The sequence below is a fragment of the Sturnus vulgaris genome, chromosome 18 (genome assembly GCF_052056855.1).
Source record: "Sturnus vulgaris isolate bStuVul1 chromosome 18, bStuVul1.hap1, whole genome shotgun sequence".
Taxonomy (NCBI): domain Eukaryota; kingdom Metazoa; phylum Chordata; class Aves; order Passeriformes; family Sturnidae; genus Sturnus; species Sturnus vulgaris.
Window position 1 is genome coordinate 8610109 of NC_142260.1, and position 26314 is coordinate 8636422.

General features: G+C 35.5%; 1 protein-coding gene across 3 annotated transcripts in view; it reads left to right on the top strand.

The window, feature by feature from the left end:
- GAS2 (growth arrest specific 2) overlaps positions 1 to 26314 on the top strand; it is a 67329-nt gene that overhangs the window by 28750 nt on the left and 12265 nt on the right. For all 3 annotated transcript variants that reach the window (XM_088175599.1, XM_088175601.1, XM_088175600.1), the window contains exons 4-7: positions 1867 to 2008; positions 10832 to 10895; positions 15029 to 15173; positions 18361 to 18468. In XM_088175599.1, the coding sequence (XP_088031725.1) occupies positions 1867 to 2008; positions 10832 to 10895; positions 15029 to 15173; positions 18361 to 18468 (459 nt within the window). The remainder of the gene's footprint in view (positions 1 to 1866; positions 2009 to 10831; positions 10896 to 15028; positions 15174 to 18360; positions 18469 to 26314) is intronic.

Sequence of the window (26314 nt, forward strand, 5' to 3'; positions counted from 1 at the left end):
CCTTAGAAGAGATACTCATTGTTTCTTTGAAGAAATTAGTGTGATGTGACAAGAGTGCTAGCCTAAAAAATGTCTACTGCTGACAGCTTTTTACTAACCTTTTTTAAGAAAAGAAAAAAATAAATCACTGATCTGTGAGGAACTGAGCATTTTTTCCACTTTTTTTTACTTTTTTTTTCCCCTCCAGAAGAATAGAAAGGGGGCAGAAATAATGTTTTAAAACTTCATTGTATTCTGATATGTAATATTGTTCCATTTCTAGAGCCCCTTGAAAGAATTAATGTTTTATAGTTTTTTTTATTTATTCTGGATTAGAGAATAGCTCTTTTTTCTTCCCTGCTTTCTTCTTGTTTCTCCTTCCTTGTTCCAGGATGGTCCAGGAGGTGATATGGTATCTGTGACATAAGGTTTACCTGGATTTTTGTTTAAAATACCATGCAAAATCGGTCAGTGTTTCATATAAATTAGAGAAAAGTATTAATATCTCCTTGCAAATAGTTTGAACCCTAAGTTAATTTTTCCAAAACAAGGAAACATAAATTGTCTAATTGGAGTAAGAATCAGGGGGGGGATGAAAGCTAGATGGTGATTTGAGGAATAGATTTAAATGCATAAATCTGTGAGATGTATTTATATATCTAAGACAATCCATTAGTCCCCACTGCCATATTGATAAGTACAATGGAGTTTATGCCTGCAGTTGTTCTATTTTCAGTTTTTTTGGCTTATTTGGTAGATAGCAGTGAGTAGTTCTGTGCATGTAGATGTATTCTGCCTTACATTGCTCCTTCTAAGCTGTGTTTAATACTGATATTATTGTACTGCTAGAGGCTGGTGTTAAGGGGAAGCCTACTCCTATGTCTTTTTTGTCCCCTTCTCCCCATTTCCAGAAATTTTAAGGTAGTAATGAGTATTTTCAGTTTTTTATCTTTTAGCTCTCTTTTGATTGAGTAACTACTGACTCCAGAACAGAAGTAAACATTTCATAAATCAGCATTGGAAAAACAATGCATTCAAATCAACATAAGGTCTGAATTCCTCCATGATTTAGAGATTTGAAAAGTTACATAGCAGCAATGTTTCATTTTCTGTCTTCACTTGGCCATGTATTACAGCTATTTTTTATTTGAGGAAAAGAAGCCTTAAGTGAGAATTATGCTTAGGACTTCTTTTTTTATGTGTCTCAGTAAATGTACCAGTGCAGGCAGCAGGATTGCTGTGGTAATTACTCTGCTTGGTACAGATATTGATGTTGTATCAGATGCTTCCTGTCTGGTATTGAAATCCTGTAAATGGAACTGCTCTGGTGCAGGGAGAGCCTGTCTCTACAGACCTTGACTTTGTACCTACAAATTTACACTCCTGTGTTGTACACTGGGGACTTCTGTGTGTTGTTAAACAGGGGACAGTGACCTTGCTAAGTGTTGGTGCTCTTTGGGCCTCAAGACCCATTCCTTTACACTATGATGATCTCCTAACATAGAACTGAAAATAATTCACTCTTAATTGTGAGAAAGAGTTTAAAGTCTGTCTTTATAGGGGGTTTTTGTGTTTGGGTTTTTTTTTTTTTTTTTTTTTTTTTTCTGTTTTGTTTTGTTTTGTTTTGTTTTTTTTTTAGTTAGGTGAACTAACACTAAATCCAAAGCCTGTAGTTATTAATATTCCTAAGGAGTAGTTCATTGAGTGGACTTTTGGAAAGTCTTTTTGGTTGGGAACTCGTGCTTCTTAGTTGGAATTATTTAATGGCCAAGGAAATAAGTTGGTGGGAGTTACCCATCTATGCAAAACTTGCATCGTGATTTCGTAATACTTAAGTATAAAGCTAGCATGTCTCAAATAGCTAAATAAAGAATTTTTGTTTTTCAGACCTTACCAGTTCGGAAAATTCCATGCAAAGCCAATGCTCCTTCAGGGTCTTTTTTTGCACGGGACAACACAGCAAATTTCTTATCCTGGTGCAGAGATGTAGGTGTGGATGATACCTGCCTGTTTGAATCAGAAGGTTTGGGTATGTATTTCTTTATTCTTTATGTAGTAATTGGTAATTTAAAATAACTTCTCCTTTGTGTTTAGCCTTGAAAGACAGAAAGGCTTTTAATAGGTCCTGGCTCTAAATCTGACCTGTGTTTGACTGTGTTAATTTTGCTGCTTGTCTGTAGAATGAACAAATAAGGTACACATCACATAATACTCATTTAAGTCAATCTTAAGAGGAGCTTAAATGAGAGGAAAATCTTGCTACGTTTTCTTGCACACAAATGATTTTTCACCCTACACATAGTTTTCTGAGCATGGAATGCTGTTCTTAGTTCAATGTATAAGATGGTGCTTTTCTGTTTGGGAGATACAAGTGCATGCACAGTTCTGTCTGCAGACATTTGCCTATTTGTGGAGATTTAATGAATTGCACAGGAGGCAAGAAGATACAAAATTTTTCTGTTTCCTATGCTGACCATTTTTTCCAGCTGGTTCCTTTGTGCAGTTCTGGACAAAAATTATCCAATACTACTGCTTCAGCGTATATGCTTAGGAAATCACTGTTCTAATACTACATATTCTTCATTGTTTTAACTCTTCTCTCTTCAAAGGAAAACTTAGGAATCTCAACTTCAGAGATTTTCAGCCAAATCTCATGAAATTAAGAGAGTCCAATGTTTGTTATCTGAAATCAGATAAAAGTGTAAAGCAGCCACGATGACAGATCAGTTTCTGTGGCAGACAAATGAACACACTGTGCTGAATGAAGAAGCTTCTTTGTTCTGTTGCTCAAAAAGCCTTTGCCCTGTTGAAGCTCTTACATGTGTTGTGACTGATCTATTCCCATTCTTTTACAGTCTTGTTCTCCTACTGTAGTCTAGCACAAATATTTCTGAGTTTCTTTTTTTTTTCTTTCATTTATCTGTTCTTTTATTCTGGGAGGTTTTTAAATTTCATGACTTTCTATATCTGGGAGAAAATTCTTGGCAGAGGACAGATTAGTATCTCAAAGGTGACAAATAGTAAGTTGAATATATGTATTGACTCTATTATGTTTATTAAACCTTTAAGATGAAATTATTTGATATGGTAAATCGTGGAAAATGAACAATAATTGTAGTTTCAATTATTTAAATGGTGAAGAAGTTGGACATTTATCTAGGACCAAGAAGCTTTGTAAGCAGCAGGAGATGCAGACCTCCAGTGCCTGAGATAGGCAGAAGAACCTCTGGTTAAGGGAATACTTCAAGGTATTTGAAGTTTGTATTGCTATGGTAAGCCCAGCCATTTGCCATTGTTCCACAGATTTACTGTGCATTTGTAAGAAACTAGATCTTGTTTGGAGATGGAATTGACATAGCTGGAATACTGACATTTTCTGATCAGTTAATTTTCACACATACACAGTGCCTTGTCTGCCATAGTAAAGCACAGAGTGCAAATACACCTGGAAAGGTGTGTTCCAGAGAACTTCCTCTCTCAGAAAACTGAAGTGAAATATGGCTGCACAAACCTGGGCTCTATTTTGTTTGATTAGTTACTGATCTTCTTTACTGATTAAAAACTAGGTCCTGTTTTTTTTTCTTCCATTGTTATATAATGTACTAGTACAAAAGATTTAGGGTGCTTAAAATAGAATTAGGACTTGATAATATTTTGACCCATTTTTATGAACTTGAGGGTGTGGTAATCATGCCATTATAAAAAATAGAGATAAAAGCAGTAGCTATTATTCTCCCTCAGTTCAAGCACTAACTCAAAGTTTTGCTTTCTTTTGAGATTTTCCTAATGCATTAAAAATAATGATAAATCTTAACAGTTGCCAATCTAAAGCTTTTATGTTCCTCTCTCTCCCACAAATCACTTCACCAATGCATAGGAAGCAAAAATTCAGCAAAGGTAAGTAATATCAAAGGTTCTTTTCAAAGTAATGAGAAATGTGTATGAATGACATCTGTCTTTGCACTGCATTATTGAATACTGCCTTTTATATGATTATTTGTGGTGAAATTATGGTTACAGAGGTAACTATGTTCTGTATTTTTTTCTGTTTTTTCCCAGGGCTAATAAAATCAATAAATTGATGTGTAAATTGTTAGTGATAAAGCAGATTTTTTCTGTCTGTATTGAAGAACCTTATTGTATCAATGTTTTCATTTGAGTGGATTTTTATCCTCATTTTTTTACTCTTATTCGGCCTGCTTTATGGTATGCAAATACTGTGTTATTTAATTAAAGGCACATAGTGATATTTTTGTCATGCTACTGTGTCATATAAAGCATTCCTGAGGTCTTTTTCTGGCAAATATGTATTCTAGAACTATAAGAGTGATTTTGAAGATTTAGTGCATTGAAATATTCGAGCAATGGATTTATGGCAGTACTGATTTAGATTAAAAAAAAGTACCAATGAAATGAAATCTTTACTAGCTAAGAAATTATTAATTGCTATTATTTCTCATTACTTGAAAATACTATCTCGTTGTTATGAGTTCTGAAGAAGTCTTTGAAATCATGCAAGTATAATTGCACACAAATGCATCCAGCACTCCCAACTTTGTATCACTGAGACTGAGGTGATATGAAGGTATTCCTCCCTGAATTGGAACTGTCTCAGGCTAGAGCAGATAGGGGCAGCCCATGCCTGATGAGCATGCAGGTAAGTGAGATTAATGGGAATCTTGAGTATTCTTGGAGGTTTCCTTCTGCTAAGGGTTAACATTTCAGGGCTGATCCAGACAAGCAGGTGAGCAGACCTGCTCCTGTCATTTTGGTCTTGTCCTTCACTTGTGGACTAATTTAGCAATTCATGTAATTATTTTAAGTTAAGCACAGTTTCAATTGCTGTGTTGGATTTGGGCTATTCAGCTGAGCTAAACAAGGAAACAAGATTGAAGTCTTCAAAGGAAATAGAATGAAATCTAGAGTGCTTGATATACTAGTAGATATGATTGTGCTGTCTAATCACTTTAAATATCATTGGAAGAGAACAGTAGAAAGCTCAAAAGTTTGAAGATTTGCACTGCTAATTTGTTAGTGGTCTATAATATGATGTGGTTTGTCTTGCTGAATGTTACCATGCTTTAACATAGGCTAAAATGCAAACAAATTGGAAACACAGTTTCCTGTTAAGATTTTTAACACAGCCAGAGCTGACTGGTAGCAATTTCTCTCTAAGTGCAGAGACATGGCAGGAGAGTCTCCGAGTTAAAGTCCAAGTTTGCACAGAACAGGAGGCTGGGGCACCTCATGTACAAGCTGCAGCTCATACATGAACATCTGTAAAAACTATAGCAACACAGTACATGGGGATAATCTTGAGTGCTGCAAAAGAGAGGGACACCATGTGTGCTCCCTGCACTTGCTGCCAAATCTAGCAGGCTTGTAATATTTTTTTATTTTTAAAGTTAGTGTATTTAAAGGAGAAGGAATTAACTTTGTTACTACCAAAAATTATGATCCACAATCCACATTTTTTGATCATCTGTGCAAATCTCGAGATACAGTGTCATTGAATGTAATGTAGATGTATCAGACTATGTAAGACTCTGGACACGATGTGCTAACTCTTTGCAGAGTAAGGATATTAATACTGCCTTTAACTCCTCTGTTCCCATGAGTACACTTTGTAAATTTCCCTCTATAGGTTTTAGGGCAGCAGGATACCCAATGGTTATGGCAATTTTATATATGGAAGCATTCTAGGTGGAGATATTAGTAATTTTATTCATTTATTCAAGAGTATAATACTCAAAGACAGCTCTTGGACAAATAAGAATGGTAAGATTTTCTATGATTGCTTTAGTTAAGTAAACATAAATAAGTTCTGAACTCTTCATAGTAATGGAGTGTTGTTGGATGATTATAGGATTTGGAACCAATGAATATTCTGCATCTCTTCCATGATAAAATCTACCCAGCAAGAAAAGGGTTTGCCACTGAGTGTGCCAGCATGCTGATATGTCGTTGGTTTTGGGAGTTGTTGGATGCTGTTGGTGGTTAATGTTGTGTGCTTGTATATTCTATGCACCTGTACACACAGTATGTGACATGGACTTCTTTTGATGCAACTGATTGATAGAGTTTCATGGACAGTTTCCTAAATAAAAGCATTTAGTATTTTAGTAGAAATAGCAAACTGAAACACAAACACTTCTAATCTCTCTTCTAACATTGTTGGTTCAAAGGTTTTTATAAAAAATACTCAAATATTTTATACATGGGGAAAATATTTTTTAAATTATTACTGTAGTTTATCTGATTTCAAGATGCAAGTTTTTTTCTGTTCTTTTATAGTTACATCTACATATTGTAACACCATGCTAAAATTTATATGAAGTTGCATCAGAATAAGATTTTGTCCCATCTTTCACAACTCTTTACTAAACTACTCATAATATTACTGAATATGTCTCATTTTGAGGACTATAGAAGCATCCTGGACTTTGTGTTGTTACCACTGGATTTGCATGTTAAACTAATGAATTTCAGGAAATTGTTAGTGTTTAGATGATCTTTTTTTTCCTTCTATATGAATTCTTTACTATCCTTAGATCTAGTATGTTGGGCACCTTAATAGTTTTGAGATTCCATAAATGATGATGCAGAAGCAAGGGTAAGTTTGGGAGAAGTTAGCAGTGTGTTGACAAGGCAGTGTTGGGGTTTTTTTAAGGACAAAAAGCCTTCTGTAGGATCAGAATAAAAATTGAAGGAAAAAGTGAGAGACAATAGGAAGGATCACAGGAACAACCTTTTGGAAAACTCCCTAAACTACTGTGAGTTCTGATGGCAATTGGAAGCCTGTGATAATAAATACTAAGGCACTTGGTAAAACTCTTTGCTTCTGGTTGGCTAAGGAATGCTTTAGAAACATAAATTATATTTACTTTTTATGATTCAGCTATACCTGATATCTTAATCTTTTAAAAAAAAAAGTTTATGCTAGAAGGAGGACTGACTTCTTTAAAAATGGTTTATAAGTGTTAGGAGCCAAGATTTGAAATTTGGCAGGAAGTTGAGAGAAGTTTGTTTCTGTATTGTGATTGGATATTCTAATAATAAAAAAAAAAAAAAAGACAACAAAACCACAAACAAAACAAAAAACCTGAATGTTATTGTGAACTCTCAGTTTACATGTGCTCAGTAAACACATGGACTCCATGTGCATGATGTTCTGTCTCCTCACAGTCCCAGGTTCTAACAGTGCTGAAAGCAGAGGCTCTTCCTCCTCTGCTTCCCCTGGGAGCATCCAGGCACTGAGGGAAGGAGCCTGGGATAGAGACTGGTGAGGGATGGAAAAGTGTGGAGAACAGAAGGAAGGAAAAAAATGGAAGTACATGGAAGAAGCACAAAGGTTGAGTGAACAAAAGAGGAATACCTGTAAAAAGAGAATGGGACAGCAACGAGATGGGAGCAATGTGAAGAGATGTTATTGCCAGAGAGAAGTAAGGATAAAAACTACCAGGAGCTGAAAAGGAATTATTGTTAACAAGGAGTGGCTGGAGGTAGCATGTAAAGATGAAGGCAATGAGGACAGCAAATAAGAAGCATTTAAAGAGATGAGATGAAAAGTAAAAAGGCAGGACACCTAAAATAAGCCAGATTTGTTTGCATTATTTCTCTATCCTCCCATTGCATTCTTGTCAAGCAAATGCTATCAGTGAGATTCTCTAGAAAGATGGATATTTCCATTCATTTTATGCAGGAGATCTGCATCAAATAACATGTCTTGGTCTCTGAAGTCCCCAGATACATATGCTGTATAGTCCTCAGGAATGCTAATATTTTCTTGTTAGAAGCACTGTCTTATGAATGCCCTGATGTTTGTTTTTGGTGGTTATTGCCTGCACACGTCTTCATCATCTAACAATGATTTCACTCTGCCACAGTGTTCAGTGTGAAATGCATGAAATGTATTGTGTTGAGTCAGACTTGCTAAAGGTCTATGAATTTTGTTTGGGTAAATAATTTTTTTACTTTTTTAATCAAATTTTCTTCTGGCTATATTTATGGATCATTTTGCAAAGAGTAGTAGTTGAACCTCTCTTTTTCCTCCATTCCAAAGTCATTCAGATGTGCATATTTATGAATTGCAATTGACTCTTTTTGACTACTCCAAACCCAGTTTATTCCATTTCCATTTTGGGGGATGCCTTACTTCTTAAAATCAAGTTTCATTTTGGGGCTGTCACCAGCTTAAAATTAGAATAGCAGAATAGACTTCCAGGGTCATGAATGTAAGACTTTAAAAATACTGATTACTATTACAGGTAAATATTTAATATAATTACTGATTGTGGGAAGGAAGAATATTGAAAATAGCTGAATGTCCAAGTGTTCTTCATTTATATTCTCAGTAACAGATGGCTGAAGAATAAATATATTTTTCCTAGTGCAGTGCTTGTTTAGTTTTCATGCTCTGCACTTTCACTTCTGGAAATATATTTGGATCAGATTAGAGGACAAATTCATACCTCTCAAAGGGCTACACAGACACTGGGAAAAAATACTGGCCTGAGCATTCAACTCACACCACTTTCACTGATTGATGTCAGTGGAGCTGCAAGCTGAAGTCACCTCAGGGTGTTATTTACCTGGAGATGTTCAGGTCTCTGGCTTCCCCTTCTGGGTCTCATACATACATAGAACAAAGTAATTGCTTTCAGAGCTTTAACTAGACATTAAAATATATTTTTCAGGTGTGGTATTTTTTCTTCATGCATTTGAGTTAGGTGAGTCTTTAGATTACCAAAAGTTTATATAGCTGATGTCTTGACCTTAACTCATTAAAAACAAATTTATTTTGATGCTGTTCTTTTTTTTTTTTTTTTTTTTTTTTTTTTTTCTGATTTATCCAAGTAGTCACACAATTACATTTTGGTCTCAATTCAATCTGAAGTATAAGGTGCACATTTTTTTATTATTATTGTGGAAATTTTTAAAACCTGATTTTTACCCACAACATCAGGGCTTTAGCAGGTATTTCTGAAGAGTAGATTACAATGTACTCATAATTACTTTTTTCTTCTATTTTTCGTTTCTTGGAGGTTTTGGGGAGTTGATTATGTGAACAGCCACAGACCTTTCTACCTTTCTTCATTTATTGATTTTGGATTTTGCTTATATGCATTGCTGGAATTACCTATTCTGAATCGTGGAGGGAAAACTGTGTTGGTTTATGGTGGTATTTCATAATTGTTATGACTTGCCCCTGTAAGCAAGGGTAACTGAGGTTCTTGTTCTCATTCCTTTGAGTAGGAATGAGAGTGAAACCACACTGAATGACTAGTGTTTATATATATATATATGTGGTAGGTTTATTGTAAATCAGTTTGGTTGCAATGGAAAGGAGGTATGTAGCCATGTTGGTTATCATCTATAGAAATGCAAGAAAGTATGAAGATATCACTTAATAAAATACAGAGGGAAAAGAGAGAAAGGATAAGAATAGAGAGTGAAATGAGACTTAATTGTTGCAATTTCAATGTCTCTTGTTTGAAGTGATGGTCCCAGTCTTGATCCATCGAGGGTGGGGTAAGCCCATGGAGCAGCCAGTTCAATAATGGACAGTCAGGTTCAGGTGAGAACATCCAGGTCCTGCCCCTGAGGCAAGGCTTCTGCAGTCTGCTGTAACACTGCATCATGGGCAGTCCTCTGGTGGAAGGCCTCAGAAATTAGGCAGATTTTGGGGGACTTTGATGGTTGATGACGCCTAAAGCATGGCAGGTGCCTGGCACAGCAGTGTGGCTGAGCCAGCTGTGCCCATCAGCAGGGATGTATGCCTTCATGTCTGTGCCAAGTGTGAGTGTCCCGATGCCTTCCATGGAGGGGAATTTCACCCCGAGCCAGTTTTGTAAGGAAGGACCTTGCCATGACAAAAAGCACCATTCCACCTTGGAGAATCTGCTTCTTATGAGCCTTGTCCCTTAGCTGGCTCAAACCCCAGCTTGCTGCTAGGCAGAGCTTGGTTTGTCGTGATGCACAGCCCCTGTGTGCTGGCCTGTCTTACACAGCTCACACATTTCACCACCACACACCCCAAAACTCTCCCCTCTCCTCCCAACGGGGAGAGCAAACCTGGCCTCAGCAAAGCACCTGCTGCTTTTGCAAATGGATGGCCAGGACATTAACCCCTAAAATTTCAGTCAAAATAATGAGAAAATCATGCTGTGTCACAGGTACTTCTGAATCAGCAAAAAACCATCCTCTGTGGAGTGCAGACATGCAGACATATATTATATAATATTATTATTATTATTATTATATATTATATTATATTATATATATGTATGTATAGAGAAGAAACTGGTTTTAGTCTGTTTGGGATTTTTATACTGTGAAGAACTGATTCCTAAAACATTCTAGTTTCATATTTACTTTAAGAGTAGATTTGAAAAAAATTCAACACCAAATTTATAATGAGGTATATCTTTGTTAATGCAACTGTTATTTTTAAAATTTAAATTGGCTAAGAAAAGTAGTGATCTAAAGGATATTAATTCTCTTAGTTTTAAGAAAGAACAGGATCACTCTAATGTTATTTTTGACTTTCTACTAATTAGTGTTGTGCCAGATCTCTTGATTATTTTTAAATAGTTATTAACTGCTTGCAGATTACCAATTACCCCAAATAATTATTCAGTGATATAGATAACTAAATGGAACTTCTGAACTCTGAGAACCACTCATCAATCCCATCCTTTTTATTCCAGTAAAACTCTACTACAAGCCAAAGAAAACAAACTTATTGGAGTCAAGAATTACAGATGTTGATGGTTAGGTTCCATTCCATCACTAAGATCTTTAAAATAGCTTTTATTTATCAATGTTTTCCATCTTCATTTTGCTTTTCTAGTACTCCATAAGCAGCCAAGAGAAGTGTGCCTTTGTTTGCTGGAACTTGGAAGAATTGCAGCAAGGTAGGTGAAGATATTTGAAGACTGATGAAATATTTGCATTTTTGCCAGCAGGAGCTCTTGACAGACATATTAAATCAGCACATCTCAAGCTACCTTTGTGCTCATTAGGTTCAAATAGAATGCTTGTCTTGATGTCACTCTTGAGGGCAGGTGTTAAATATTACAAAATCTCTGTACCTCAATGAAGGTATTTTTTGGCTATCCTTGTATTAGCAGAGGAAGGGTTTGAAATTTATATTTTTTCTATAAAGCTTTGAGCTGTTTCTTATTAAAATCAGATCTCCAGATCTCTCTATAAACAATTGCAATTTAATTAAGTTTACTGGTAATAAGTTGATCTTCACATGACCTAAATCTGACCAATGTGATTCCAGCTGTGCTGGATCTTCACTATATTGTAATGTTGTCTTTGACATCAAGACAAAGACTTTTGCTAAACAATCAAAGTTACAGTAACTAGAATGTGATTTTTTTCCCCCCCTTTTTGCAGATGCAGATTTAACCAGCATAGGGCATGAGATTTATGAAAAATACATGAGCAGCAGTGCCGCTGCCCAGTCTTGCATGTAAATTGTACTTACATTCATCTGTGTGTGTCAAATTGGAGTACCTTGCTATTCAGATAGTTTCATTAATTTCAAAATTCCTTGTAGCAATGATCAAGGTGAAGGAGACTGCTATTTATTCCTAGTTTAAGAACTAATATTGGCTGTGTTAAAATTGCAACTTCCAGGTAATGAATGTTTGTGGTTAGGCAATGTTGGGTTCTGCTAAAGTTGGTTGAGTTACATTAATCTCATTTTGCAGTGAGATTTGATGTCTCAATACATCTACAAGAGAATGAAAATAGAATCTTATCCTTTTTATTTGTCTTAAATTTCCATGTCTCAGATGCTTTCTGTTCCAGACGTGAAAAGAAGTACTGAACAAGAAAATAAGCCATGTTTTCATTTATTATGCATATCTATCCCTTTACCCTTAAAATATTTGTATTTTATTTTTTATTTATAATACATCAATATTACCGTATATAGTTCATGATTATTTTATATACTGTGTTTCTGTTTCTGTATTTATGTTCCTTTATTTTAATGTTATTTATAGCTTAGGAGTCAAATAACACATCTGTCAACTATTCCCTGCTCTTGTATCTCTTCAAAAACAAACAAACCCCCATTTATGATCTTGTACGTTTCCAAGGTACACAAAAACGGAGGTAATGTCAGGTTAATACAATTGAAAGCCAGCTATATGATGCCCACTTTGCCTGAGCTGTGGGAAACTAGAAGTGTATGGGAAAGGAGAATTGATAATTGCCTTCATTAAGTGTAGGAAAGAGCACATTAAAGCGACATTACTGTGCTGCTTTAAACAAGAGAGAAGTCAGATGTGTGCTTTGTAAAGCAAAATGGGTCTGTTGGCAGTCTTAGGGATCTGCTTTCCAGAACAGGAGCTGCAGAGATCTTTGAAAAAGTGCCTCAGTCTGTTCTTAAAGAACAAAAAGAGTAAGAGACACTGAGGAAATTTAGAAGCAGAAAGAAATGTTCAAAGTGGCTTGAAGGACTCGGGTCCTTCAAGGACTCGGATTTTGGCACACTTTGCCCAGCTAGATTCCTGTTAGTCTTCAGGGTCTGTAACTCCTGTAAGTCAACCTAAGCTTTTTTATTTAATACAAATAGACTTGTGGCTGAGGCACAAATGAGGAACAATGAGGATTGCTTGAGGAGGGGTTAAACTGAGCTCTGTTCTGCTGAACTTGAACTTGTATTCAACAGAGAGTCTCTGGAGGAGGGGAGACAGGTGATAATTTAGCTTTGCTTTAGTAATGCTTTTAGCATGTTATCTCATAATGTCCTCTTAGAAAAATTAGAGACAGATGGTCTTCATGGATGGACTGCACAGTGAGTGGGAAACTGGTGCAGCCACTTGGCTCAAAGAGTGGCAGTTCAAAGATATTAATAAAAATACAGTTGCCTGATAAATTATCCTGAATTTCATTTTTTTATGAAAACAAAGTTCTGAGATCGTCTGCAAAACGTCAGTAGTTAAAATGAGCCCTTCTGTCACATGTTATGTCGATACAGTGAGATTTGTGAGAGAGGGAAGTCTCCTTACAGGGTGGCATTGACCACTGACAATGCACAGAACTATTGCAGTGGGTTGCACAGGTCCTGCATGCTCCCTAAGTATCTGAAGGTCAGAGATTTTACAGTGGAAAACAGCTAAATTCTTTTTTTCTGCACAAAGAATGAAGTTCTCGGATTACTGTTAAACTCTGCAGGGTTAAACAGCCCTCACTGCTCATTTGGAATTACTGTTGAGCAATTTCAAGATCTTTCTGCTATTGTATTCAATTTTACCTTGATAAAAATGGAAAGTGGTGCTCTAAGTCTAAGAGAGATCGTGTTACAGTCCAGTGCTGCTTCACGTGTAGTTGTGAGAAGCCAGGCTAAAAAGGAGCAGAAAAGGAAATGCTCAGCATACCTTCCCAGAATTTGCACCTCTACCCTCTCAGAAAAGATGTGATTTTTACAATATCAGCTTTCCAGCAACTTTGCTTCAGGTTCATACAGCATGTGGAAAAAAATGTGTGTGTGTGTGTTTGTTGTTGATTTTATTTTTCAACTCTTCATCAGAGGAATTCAGAGTACTGGAAATACAGGAAACTAAAAATCTGTCACAAAGACAGAATGTAGAAACTACGAAAAGTAGTAGAATCAAAGAAGGAACATTTCTTACAGTGGAAGAGTTTTATTTGATGAGTAAGGCTGTATGCAGGAGTAGGCTTAGAGCCCAGTGGGAATTTAATGATTTACAGCCTGTCAGCATCTGCAGACAGACAGGAAGTAAATAGATTGTATATAAGTGCTTGCTTCAATGTTGGCTGACTTTTCATTAGGCAGACTGTGCCAGTTAGAAGCCAATACAAGCACAGGTTTGGTTCTTGGTTTACTTTCTATTAATTTACTAGGCATGACTAAATGAAATATTTCTAGAAAAACACAAAAGCCAGCATATGTGCTTATACCTTTTCTCTGTACATTTCTAAGATCATTAAGGTATTTAGCTTAAATTTTCATGACATGTAATTGCTACTGCTCAATATTTTAGTGTTCAGATCTTTATCTGGATAAGTCAGTACAGTTTTGCATCTGAATTATGGACTTTCCTGCTACATAAGAAAATATGATTTCATTTGTGCAAGTAGTTTGTTATGAGAAGTCTACCTGGCATGATAACTTTTCCAAGCTGAAGTCATTCTCTGAAAAAGGAACTCCGGGTGTTTTTCTGGGGTTTGTTCAGTGTTGGCAGATTAAAAACTCTCCCAAAACCAGAAGGTGATTATCAGTAATTAGGAAAATGGGATGCACTTTTAGACTTCTGACTTCTGTCCAAGCTCTGCTGCTTGCTGTGAGATACTGACTCAATCACTTGCACAAAGCTTTCAAAAAATATTTCAAAAAGAACCTTGCTCTTCAAGTACTCTGTTTTGAGTTTATCCATGCTGGAATTTCATATATTTTGTTCTAGCTGGAGCTATAAGTGTGTTGCCACTGTAAACAGAGATCTGATGACTGGTCGTCAAAAATCAATTAGTGAAAACACTAATCACTTCTGAAGAGTGGTGGCCATGCCTCAGTTTACTTATATAAATAATACTCTATAAATTCAGTACAATAGCTGAGACCGGGAAAACCCTTAATCATTTTTCATTTGGATTTCTTTGAAAAATTCTAACAGCAAAATAGAAGTTGTCAAGTAATTTGAAAAGGTGCTGTTTGGAAAGAAAAGAAAGTGCAAACGTACTGAACCTGACTCTGTCCTGCATGGTATTGCAATTTTTGGGTCTAGTGTTCATAAATTATTCACCAACATATATGATATCAGACAGAGAAGCTGAAAAAGTACCTGTATTTCCTGTAAATTTGATTAACTGAGAGACTGCATCTGAATTATTTTTTTCTATTAGTTTGAAATTATGGCAGTAATGGTTGGTGTATTCTATACATGTTTATTAATGTGTGCTTCATTCTGTTATTGCACACAAAGTAGAAATTCTTTCCAATGTTTTGTTTTAAAATACCTAATACTTTATATGGACTAGTAATTTATTATTTGCATGTTTCCAAAAGGTTTGGTGTGGAACCTCCTGGATTAATAAAATTGGAAAAAGAGATTGAACAAGAGGAAACACTTTCAGCTCCCCTTCCATCTCCTTCACCATCACCCACAAAGTCTCCTGGGAAAAAGAGCACAGGGAAACTGTTGGATGATGCTGTAAGTTGTGGGAGGAAGCCTCTTCCCATCTTACTGATTCTGATATGCATTTATTTGCAAAACACACAAGCCTGAGTTAACATCTCACTCTGTTTTAAACATCTGTAGACTAATAGAGTTATTTGTTGTTTTGACCACAATTATTTATGTCTGAAGCTTGGAAAAAAAGTCACACTGTGTAGGAGCTCTGCAGCTTAGCCTAGCTTTGTGCTTAGGGCCACATTCCCTTCTTATTACTCTTTTGCTCCTTATTCACCAACTCCCACTTGGTGCTTTGTCTGAGGAACGACTGAGTCAGGACAAGATTTGGCTCATACTGACTTGTAGTGAATGTTAACAAACACTTCTAAGATATTTCAGCCTAATTTTTAAGCTGTTCTGCATGATTCTCACATAGTAAAAAAACGAGCATTGTTTTCCTCATTGTTAGAATCTTGCTTTGAATTTCATTAAACTTGTTGCAGCATTTTGAGTGTTCATGTTCCTGGTGCAAACCTCTAGGGGTTCATTTGAAATAGCTGGAATCAGATGAAAAGGACACGTTTTGAGACCATGAAGAGGTTAAACTGGAAAAGTACAAATCTAGCCTGTAAAAAGAACCAGTTACCATAGTAACTACTACACTGCAAGGTAGATGTGCCACCTGGGAGTTACAAAGCACTTCTTGAAAAATCCATGTGCCACTTCCCTGTTACAAAGAGCAGATGGAATATAATGTTCGTTCCTTTTATTAAAACACTTTTATTTGATGCATATAATTACATTTAAAATTTTCTGGTTTGTATTTCTTCCTTAACTTTGCAAAAGCATTTGTGTTTCAACAGAATTGAGAAAGAACAGTTACGTGTAGAAGGAGGCTGGTAAACTGCAGATCATGGAGAAATTGAACAGAGAGTGTGCAGGTTTTCTCTAACCACCTCCTTTAATTTAGAAAGCAGTATGGATAGAAACAGAATGGAATTCATCCAACTAGATTCCTGACCCGCACTGCCCCAGACACTCACACCATAAAATAGCAGCAGTTGCTCGTATGGTCCAGACACAAAATAAAATAGAATATAATTCCTCCCTCTGCTTCCTTATTTGATTTCCAAATTCCACTCAATACTTCTGTGTCCTTTGGGACAGTAAGGCAATGGAACCCTCAATAGCAGGATCAGCAGTGAAGATCTTTTTCTCTTCTGTTTTACACCAGAACAGATCTGTTGGCTTTCATTCCCCACAAGCTGAGGATGGATCTGTTTTACTTACACAGTTCAAAACAACCCTGAACTTGTTTAGGCCCAGCTACCCTTGGCTTTTGGTTCCATATATGAACTCTGCTGGACAAAGCATAGAGTTCCTACTACCTATTTTCAGCTATCAGGGTGATAAATGCCATAGGATATTATGTCAGGAATCCCTGATTATTGAGTATTCAGAGGCCATTGCCAAAACGTTCCCTAAGCACAATTCCAGTCTTGGTACCACATTCCAAGAAATACAAGAACACATCTTTTTCATCCCCAGCACCTGCACTTGGATTTAAGTCATCAACCACTGATTCCATGTAATTATTCCTATTGTACATTGTCTATCTAAATAGTTTATTCACCAGAAATGGAGGGTCTCATCCATGTTGATAAAAATCACTTGAGTAACTGATCTTAAAATTCCAAATGTGATTCATTCAAACTGAGGATAACTCACCTGATACTTGAGAAACACTTTTTGTGTTTAAAATACATGTAGAGTTCCTCTGTTAAGTGTTATTTTAGTTATTTTTCTTCATAAAAATATTATACCCTGATTAAAAAAAAAGAAGTCTTAAGAATACTTATAAAAAACTCTCCACAAGGTAATAAAGTTATTCAGATAAAGGCATTGAACCATTTCAGAAATAATTGGAAAGTCTTTATATCACTCAACAGGGCTAGTTTCAAAAATATAGAAACAATAATTGGTTACCTTGTAAGTTCTTTTTGGTTTATTAGCATAATGTAACTTAATCCTTAAAGCAGATCTGAAAAACATGTGTACTTCAGAAGCCTTATCTATTCATGATAAACAAAACACTGTATTAGAATGCTACAGCTTTGGCCAGGCATTTTTTCTTTTTATGAAACAATTTAAGATTTTAATTTGTTGGCTATTTTGAAAATATCCTTTCCTGGGCCTCAGACCATTTTTACAGGCCTTGGTTTACAAACTGGATATGAAAATGTCTTTGGAATGTTGTTTGAAGTGGATAAACATCTGCAAGTTCCTCTGGCATTTTGCATTGTTTGATGCTGACATGCTAGGTACATTCTTTGTCCAAGAAAAGCACAGTGTATGAAAATGCTGCATTTACTCGTGCTGCTCCTATATAAAAGTGCAATTTGAATGTCAAGTGAGAGTTTCACAGCCAGATCTGCTCTTTTGATATTGTTGCCTTTGCTGATTTGCCATCGTTGAAGAGTACAAAATATACTTTTACTAAACATCACTGCCTTCGGTAGCACATGCCAGACAAAGAGGCTGAAGTCAAGCTGATTCAGCTGATAACAAGCAGGAAAGTGCTTTTCATTTCTCAGCCCTTATTTTTTGGGGCTATGTAGTCAGATTTGGCAATGATAGTGTACTTGAGGTCCTTTTAAATTAACTTTGATTGAACTAGCCCTAACAAGGACATCATCAAAGGGCAGTTGAAACTACTGGGGACTGTCTTGGCATGAATTTTTAATCATGTCACAGTATTTTCTGTATATGCTTTTTTCCTAAGGTGTTAGTGCACGATTTTAAAGAGGCAGGGTGTCTTATTGGTGAGGAAGATACCTCTATATTTATATATATTTAGAAGGCAGGATGCGTCTTATAACATCTTCAATTTGTCTGTTTGCTCTATTAGCACTTCAATCTGATTCATCATAAAATACTGAGAATACATTTACAAAAATTTGATGCTAAACTCCATGTAACACTGCTTGATTTGTGATAGAGTGCACATTTGATGCTGAACTGTGACATTTTTAACTCAGCTACTAAATCATTGCTGTTGGAAGCACCATAGTGTGCTTTCTGGGGTTACAGAAGTGTTAAGAAAAACCAAGAAAAATATAATCAATTAAGACTTCTGTTAATGATACATTATGACAAGTGTAGTATTGAATGTTTTGCTATCCATGTTATTTTAAACAGTTCCTATTAATAACTTCTTGTTTTATAGGTCAAACACATTTCTGAAGATCCACCTTGTAAATGCCCTAATAAGTTCTGTGTGGAGCGTCTTTCACAGGGAAGATACAGAGTTGGAGAGAAGATCCTTTTTATTAGGGTAAAGATTTTATCTTCACTTTTTTATTTTTACTTTGTTTTTACTTTACTGCTCCCTTCCACTTTGAAAATTACATCACTGATTAACAGGAAAAAAATATTTTCTTGTTAACCAGCACTGATACATTTTTATGGCACAGTTGGAGAATAAATAACCTACAGTGTGTTAACTGACCCAAGGAATTATTAGTATGTGATAAATATCCTTCTGACTTTAGGTCATTGAATTTGCTCTCTATTTAATCAATTGCAACCAAAAGAAAAGTCTTCAGAAATGGACATGGTGACCTCTCAATTTGGCTTGAAAGAATATCCACTGCATTAAAGCAGCCTTTTTCCCACTCTCTTTTGACTGATACTATTTAACAGGCCAGGAAACACATCAAAGGCTTCATGATCATTGAATTGCCAAGTCATGACTAAGATATATTGCTAAAGCAGCATGAGCAAACCATTAAAATCCACAGTACTTTATTTCATTAACAGATATTTCCAAACCCAGTGTTGTATTTCAGACTTTGTATGTCGAGTATTAATTGCCATAGCACAAAGTTAATCAGGATCAATATTTGCTAGCATTATTATATGGCTGAATTTATCACATCTGTACATTCAAAGCTTAATTATTCTGATCCACTTAACCTTCTCTATATATGTCTATGGTAATAATAATTGAAAATATGCTAATCTTGTTATTCTGTAGTTCTGTGTTAAGAATTTGATTCATACTGTGCTTCTTTCCATCATCTTCTCCACATGCACTGTTCTGGAGTCATGACTTGACAAAATGATAGGTCTTGCTCTCAAATAACTGTTATCCCTGTTTTGCTAAAGGCACATAACTGTGACCTGGTAAAACTGAGCACTTGTAAACAGAAGAAGTCAGAGGGACTCCTTCTTATCTGCAGAAGTCAAGTTCCTTGTTCAACAAAATACCAAAGTGCTCATGAAGTCATAAACTTCTGCTTAACATAACTTACAGTGAAGTCAATGAAGTCAGATAAGGTTTTGGGTTTTCTCAGGAGTGTGAAGTTGGGAACATGTATAAGTATTGTGCTGAATAAGTATTGAGAACTTCTAATTTATTCAGTAATAGGTCAAAAAGAAGAAGAAATAAGGGATTTGTTAAATCTCACAGATAGTTTGAGATTTAACATGCTAGTATAAAGGATTAATAGCTTTTCTGGTTTGTAGCCAGTGATACTTTTTTTTTAAATTCTACAGTATATTTAGGTAACAGCTTTGGTACTAGTTTCAAACCACTTTGAAGAAGGTAGTCGTTATTAACCAAAGACCTCAGTAATCTGGCACAGTTTCATATTTACATTTTCTTCCTTTTGATTTTATTTTTAAAAACGTTATGGAAGTATTTTTAATCTTTTATTTTTGAGAAACTTGAGTTCTGCCAGAATGGTGAGTATCAAATTCCCTTTTGTTGGCTTCTTTATTATGCAATCTAGTCCAAGCCAGATTTCATTCCAAGTTTGCAAACAAAACACCCTTTTCATATCACACTACTGCATTCCAGGTTGAATTGTGCAAAAAAATAACAGTAATATAGATTAGGTATTAAACAGCAGTATTAAAGATCATTCCTACAAAACATATAAATAGAAACTTGCCATGTATTTCAGTGGGAACAAGTTCATGTTCCTAGGTTCTAAAAGTCTGTTGTCTTTTGGTTTTGCTTGTTTTGAACTTCATTTTGGAACACTTCACTGGATCATAGTAAGTTTTTACTCTTCACTCTACATGTTCTTCTGTACATAACTAGATTTATTAGCTTTCCTTTGGAATCCTTTGGACACTTATGAAAAAGCACATTTAAGATGTGTAGCTGATTATTAATTTTATTGGTATTTGGCACCCTATTTGATGCCACTGAGGTAGTTCCTCTATGCTGTATGTCCTTTACTCAGCATGACACAGCCAAATACATTCTATTTGTTTACAATCCAATGTGTTCCAGTTGAATTGGGATCAACATTTTCATTGTTTTAAGAAGGTTTAGTATGTCCACTACTGTATTAGCCTATTAGCTTTTTCCAGTAACCTCTACAAAATTTAAAACCTCAGTCATTTCAGTGATGCTACAAATATGCCATGTGGTAGGAGTTAGCTCCTATTAGTTGATGGTTAAGATTATTTTTTCAGAAGTTATTTAATAATATTATGTCTAATTTTTTTTCTAATTCTGCAAGTTTTGTTAGGAAGAAAACCCCAAACCAACATACAAACCAGAAAAGAAAGAGTCTCGAGTTCCTCTTTTTATTAATTTATATCCATATATGAAATAAGGGAACAAAAAAAGCAAAGCAAATTAAAACATGGCAGAACATAGATTTCATGCAAAAAATTACAGAAACAAATTACATGTGTCAATTTAAAGTAATTCTAAGGAAAGGAAACACTTTGGAATATGTAGCAGAAAGCATAGGGGTAATGATCCCATTAAAATTAATTATTTTTTTTAATACGGGAAGATATTTAAGTTCCTAATAGAAGTTTTCAATCTGTGAATTAAGGGAGCTAATGAAACTTCATGAAAACATTAAGATACTTAAATCTCCTGATAAAATTGCATGTCCCAAAAGCAGTTTTTTATGCATGAAGTGATTCCATAATGCATAAACTGAATATGGTTATCATAATGCTGTGGTGGCTTAGATGCTAAAAATTTATTTTCAATAAAAATGTATCTGCTTGTAGATTCTTTTTCCTTCCTTCCAAATAGGAATGATTCTAAATTCCTCTTACACAGAAAAGATGGAAGGCATGGTTTACAGAAATGGATTGTATTAATAAGTTGAAATAAACGACCAGCTTATTTAAAACTGAAACGTTGGTTTACAATTAGTGGGATCTCTGTACGTGTGCAACATACAATTAATCATTTGCATTTTCACTCTCTACCATCCTACCATTATGCCTTAATCTTTCAGAATGGAACTGAATGAATAAGCCTATTTTTAAAAATAAAGAATAACAAGTCATGAAAACTTGTACAAATCTTTGGTTTATAAACTGGGAAAGAGAGTCACAGAGTTTGAAGTGCTTCCTTCTTGCAGAAGGCAGAAAAGTAGTTATTAAGAGAGATTTTTATACTAAAAAATGGCAGTCACACCTTTACAAAAAGTACTTTTTTAACAGTTTCAGTGACAAGAATTCTATTTTCAAGGTACCTCATGTTGCATTGTATATGCATTAGCATGAACATTTCCCACAGACTAACCAGCTTTGTCAATAAGAAATAACTTATCGATAAGAAATAACTTTCCAGAGTGTTTAAAATGTCAAAATCATGGGCAGATCAGGAGTTTAAATCAACCTAACTCCAAAGGAGATGTAGTGGGATGCCTGGGATCTTGTGAGTGAATTCTGAAAACACATCTTGGGCCCCAGGGCATCAACAGTCATTGGTCTCTTTGGTCTTGTGTTTGTAGACAATGACAGTAATTCTCAATTTGAGACTGCAGAAGACCTGGGGAAATGCATGTCTGAAGTCCAGCCCTAGTTTATGCCCAGATACAAGGTGGTTTTGGAGACCTTTCAGCTGGACACTTCTTTACTCTGTGCCAATTCCTCTCCTAAAGCTTTACAATCACAGGGTAGATGACATTTCAGTCTTGTGCTACTGAGGCTGGAATTTCCTTTCTCTCAATTATTTTCTTGTGTTTCTGTTAAATAGATGAATCATTTAGTAAGAATCCATTTGATATTTACTAGACAATAATATATTCAACATTAATGATGAGACAGCAGCATGTGCTTGCATTTTAGAAAACAATTTAGTAAACCTGGTGCTTTAGAAATGGAGATGCTGCTATTTGTAGTGCTGCTCTTAAAGGAGAGCACTGAGCCTTACATTTCTTCTTTAAACTCCTCTTTGATGAGTTGACTAGGTATGGCACTAATGGGAATTATATTTAACAGAGTCAAGGTAAGGACGTCTGTCTTTTATAGAAGAATGCTAAAATATTTTTAGGGTGAATTTCAGTTAATATTCTTCCTGTAGATTTAGATAATTACTATACAATGCTAATTTAAAAGGAAAAAACCCACCTGATTGTTTATGACAGATGTTGTGTGCAGTATACATTTATACTGTAAACATAACCCATGGTGCCATCTGGAGAAAAGAATAAATGTGGCTGATGTGGTGGCCTCAGGTATAACCCAAGCTTCTGCACTGTTCATAAGGGATTGTCCTTGGACTTTTAGAGTTCAGGCATGAAAGTGCATTGAGTATCTATTGCCATATCCCTTAGCTTTAGTGAAATACTCTTAGAGAAATCTTAGCCTACATGGGAATTTCCAGTTGGACCTTATATCTTGACTCAGGAATGATGTTTCTGCATAGAACTGGTCTGGCCATGATCTAATGAAAATGGTATGTAGGCTTTTAAAATATTTAATACAGTGTAGTTTTACCTTTCTATTCCTAAAATAACAGGAGGAAGTTAGAGTGCATTTGAAACAATATTTTATTTCTTTGTCATTCTCATGTCAGTGTGAAAGCAAGTTTTTTCCTCTTGTTACATTTTGTTGTCATTCATGTTATTCACCAAAAATTGTATCTACTATATTTCATTTTCAAACTTCTCTGCACCTCTGGCAACATGCATGTAAAGGCATAAAGTACTTTTTGCAGATATCAACACAGCAAGATTTTATCCCATGTGTTCATTGATGACTTTGTCTTCTGTGATACCTTCTAGTTCTGACCAGAGGAAAAGTAGTAAATATTTCCAAATCCTTTCTCATGTTAAAATACAGAACGTTGTATTTTAATGAAAATAGTCATGATTTGCATGGCAGAGAACTTATCAATTAGTATGTTCCCCTGGGATTTTATCTTTGCTAGCAGAAGATGCCCACTCTTTCTAGAGAGATGGGGGAAGTTGAATTTCTATTTTTGGTTTTTATTCTCTTAAAAGGTTTCTTTTGTTTGTTTGTTTGTTTGTTTGTTTAAGAATCAGAGGGATATCTTCATTTTGCCTACAGGGTTCTTCAGTGGGGAGGAACAAGAAATTCCTCTCTATTTTCTATGATGAGTAATGGGATTGATAGTTAAACTGCAGAGTTACATAGCATTTCATATTATTCATCTTTCGGATTAAAAATGTAAAAAGTAAATTGTCAATTTGATATAGTCTTTGTTATAAATTGTGGGGATGTTTTTTACATTGACTTATTAAGATTCTATTTTGAGATGTTATGTTCCAATCTTAAAAGAAAAAAAACCCAAACAAAACTTTAGCTCCATCTGCGTCAGTCAGTAGGAATAGATTTATCTTTCTAAAAGTGAAAAGAATTATTTAACAAGAAACTCTCATGGTTGCAAAGGAATAAAACATTGAGACCTTTATCCATAACAGTTATATCTCAGTATACATGGAATAGTAGGACAAAGGCTTTTTGTAAAATGTGCAAGGCATCCACATCCCTTCTTTCAGACGGGTGAAAAGCAATGTTTGTAACACACTGACTGGGCTTGTGATGGTGCTCCTCTAACTCTGTCTGCCCTCTATTGTTTCCATTTAGTCCAAAAACTGGCCTGAGGTTTGAGGCAGAGGAGATGCCTGGAAGCTCAGAGCTGTGTGCTCTATACCATGGTGTCTGTGGCATGAGACCTTTGGTGTAGGAAATACGGAGATCAAGTGTTTGATTCAGGTCTGGCAGTGTGGATATATGTATATCTGAAAGGTCCGGCAGTGAGTAGTTTTTGAAGCCAAGACTCTGCCTGTATTTGGCTTCCAGCCATCAAGTAATTTTTTGCAGATTCTAGTGAATATGAATGTATTGACATTTAATACTTCAGGAATTTTTATGTAATATTCCCTTTTTGCTAATACTGAAGTAGAGAGTCCAATTCAAAATCTAAGAGTATCCTGATGATGAAAGATTATGTTGATGTGAAAATAGACATAATTACACTTTACACTATGATCTTCACATTCACGTTTCTTTAACTGTTCAAAATTCATGATAACTGCTTAGGAGATACTTTGAGAAGAAAGTTATGTGGAAAGAATTTCTCAGCACTGGTGCTTAGCATTAGCAAGGCTTGTCTAAGGGAAAGTTCTCTGTAGCTTTATCTCTGTTTAGAGCTACTGCTTGGGGCTATCCATGATGCAGTTAGAACTAAAAGTCTTGCCCTAACAATTAGTTTTGACCTTCAAGATTAACATAGCAACAAAAAGTGTTTAAAAAGCAATGTCGTTTTAGAACAAAAGCTAACACTAACTTAATAGACCCTCCAGTCTGAAGAAGCTTTGTTTTACAACATGCATTCATTTTGCTTTATTCATAATACACAAGTGAAAACAGTGTTAGGAAGATCTATTATTTAACACATGTGTTTGCATTTAGGAACTCTTGTCTGCTTTATATCCCATCTTACCTGGGCACAGGGTGTTTCATGTATTTTATGTGAATGTGTGTGTACACAGTTACACATGAGTGTGTACAAATGCACATGTGCTACACTATTATCTGTGAAACCATAGTCCTTTGGCTAAACATTTAGGTAATGTCAACTCAAAATAAATACATCAAGGAGAGTTAATATGTTAACTGGGTAATATTTAGACATCCAGGTGAATTAAAAGAGAGAACTACCCTGCAAGTATGGCAAATGCAAGAAGAAAATGTTGATTTTACCTTCTCCGTTTTGGCCCTGAGTTTGCAATATTTATGTCTGCATGCTAATTTTTAATCTAGTCAAACTGTTTTGCAGAACATATGCACTGTAATGAAAAGTATTAAACTGCATATAGGGAGAGACATTGTGATCAGTGCACAAAGATTCTGTAGAAATGACTTTCCTCAGTGCCAGTTGGGAAACAGGTTCCTCAATAAAAACTGAATAAAGCTTTAAAGATTTAACAGACCTGTAGACAGTCAACTGAAAATTTTAGAAACTGCAGCAGTGGTTCCTAGTCAGGTCTGTGTTTAGAATATGAAGTAGATACAATTTTGGGCACACAGGGTTTCTTAAATGTTCAGATGGAGTATGCAGCTGGAGTTGTTGTGGTGCCTCTTCTGTGATAACCTGAAAAGAGGAGAGGTAAGGTTCAAGAAAACCCTTGCCTTCTCTTGGATTAAGATATGGCCAGGGCACACCATGCAGGTGTGGAACATAGGAAGCTCTGTCTACCCCATAGTTCAGATGTAGCAGCAGTGAATGAGAGAAAATACTTGAGAAGGCATTTCAGACAAGAATGTTTCCATTGCTTTTTCAGGCTTGACCCAAGCATCAACTGATCACCTTAACAGAAAAAGAAACCCCCAAATCACAAAAAACCAAACCTGACAAAAAAACCTAAAAGCTCAAGCCCAAGAAACACAACCCCAAAAATCCTCCAAACCCTAAACCCCCCAAACCACCTCAAAACAATGTCATCATAATGTGAAGTCATCTTGTAACTATTCATTAAATTGTCTATCACATTACTGGCATATTTTCAAAGGAAAATTTGGCAATAAGTAAAAAGTACATCTCTGAAGGAAGTGAAATCTAAGGATGAAGTACTGAAGTATGCAAGGATACTTGCGTGCTTGATTCTTACATACTGGATTTGTCTAAACATAGTTCTTCCTTTTGTTACACTTTTAAAAATGAGTTTTACATAATTCTTGCTATATCAATCATGATTTGAAAGCATACATGCAATAGGAATACTGCTGTTCCTATTATGTGTGCTTGCTCTGCCTTCCTGTCCTGAAATACAGGACTAAATCTTAAAAATTTAATTCATGCTTCTGAGTAACTGAAAAGTGTTTTGTGTTCTCTAAGACAAGAGAGTCAATATAGAGCCTAGCTATACACAAATGAGCACTGAGGA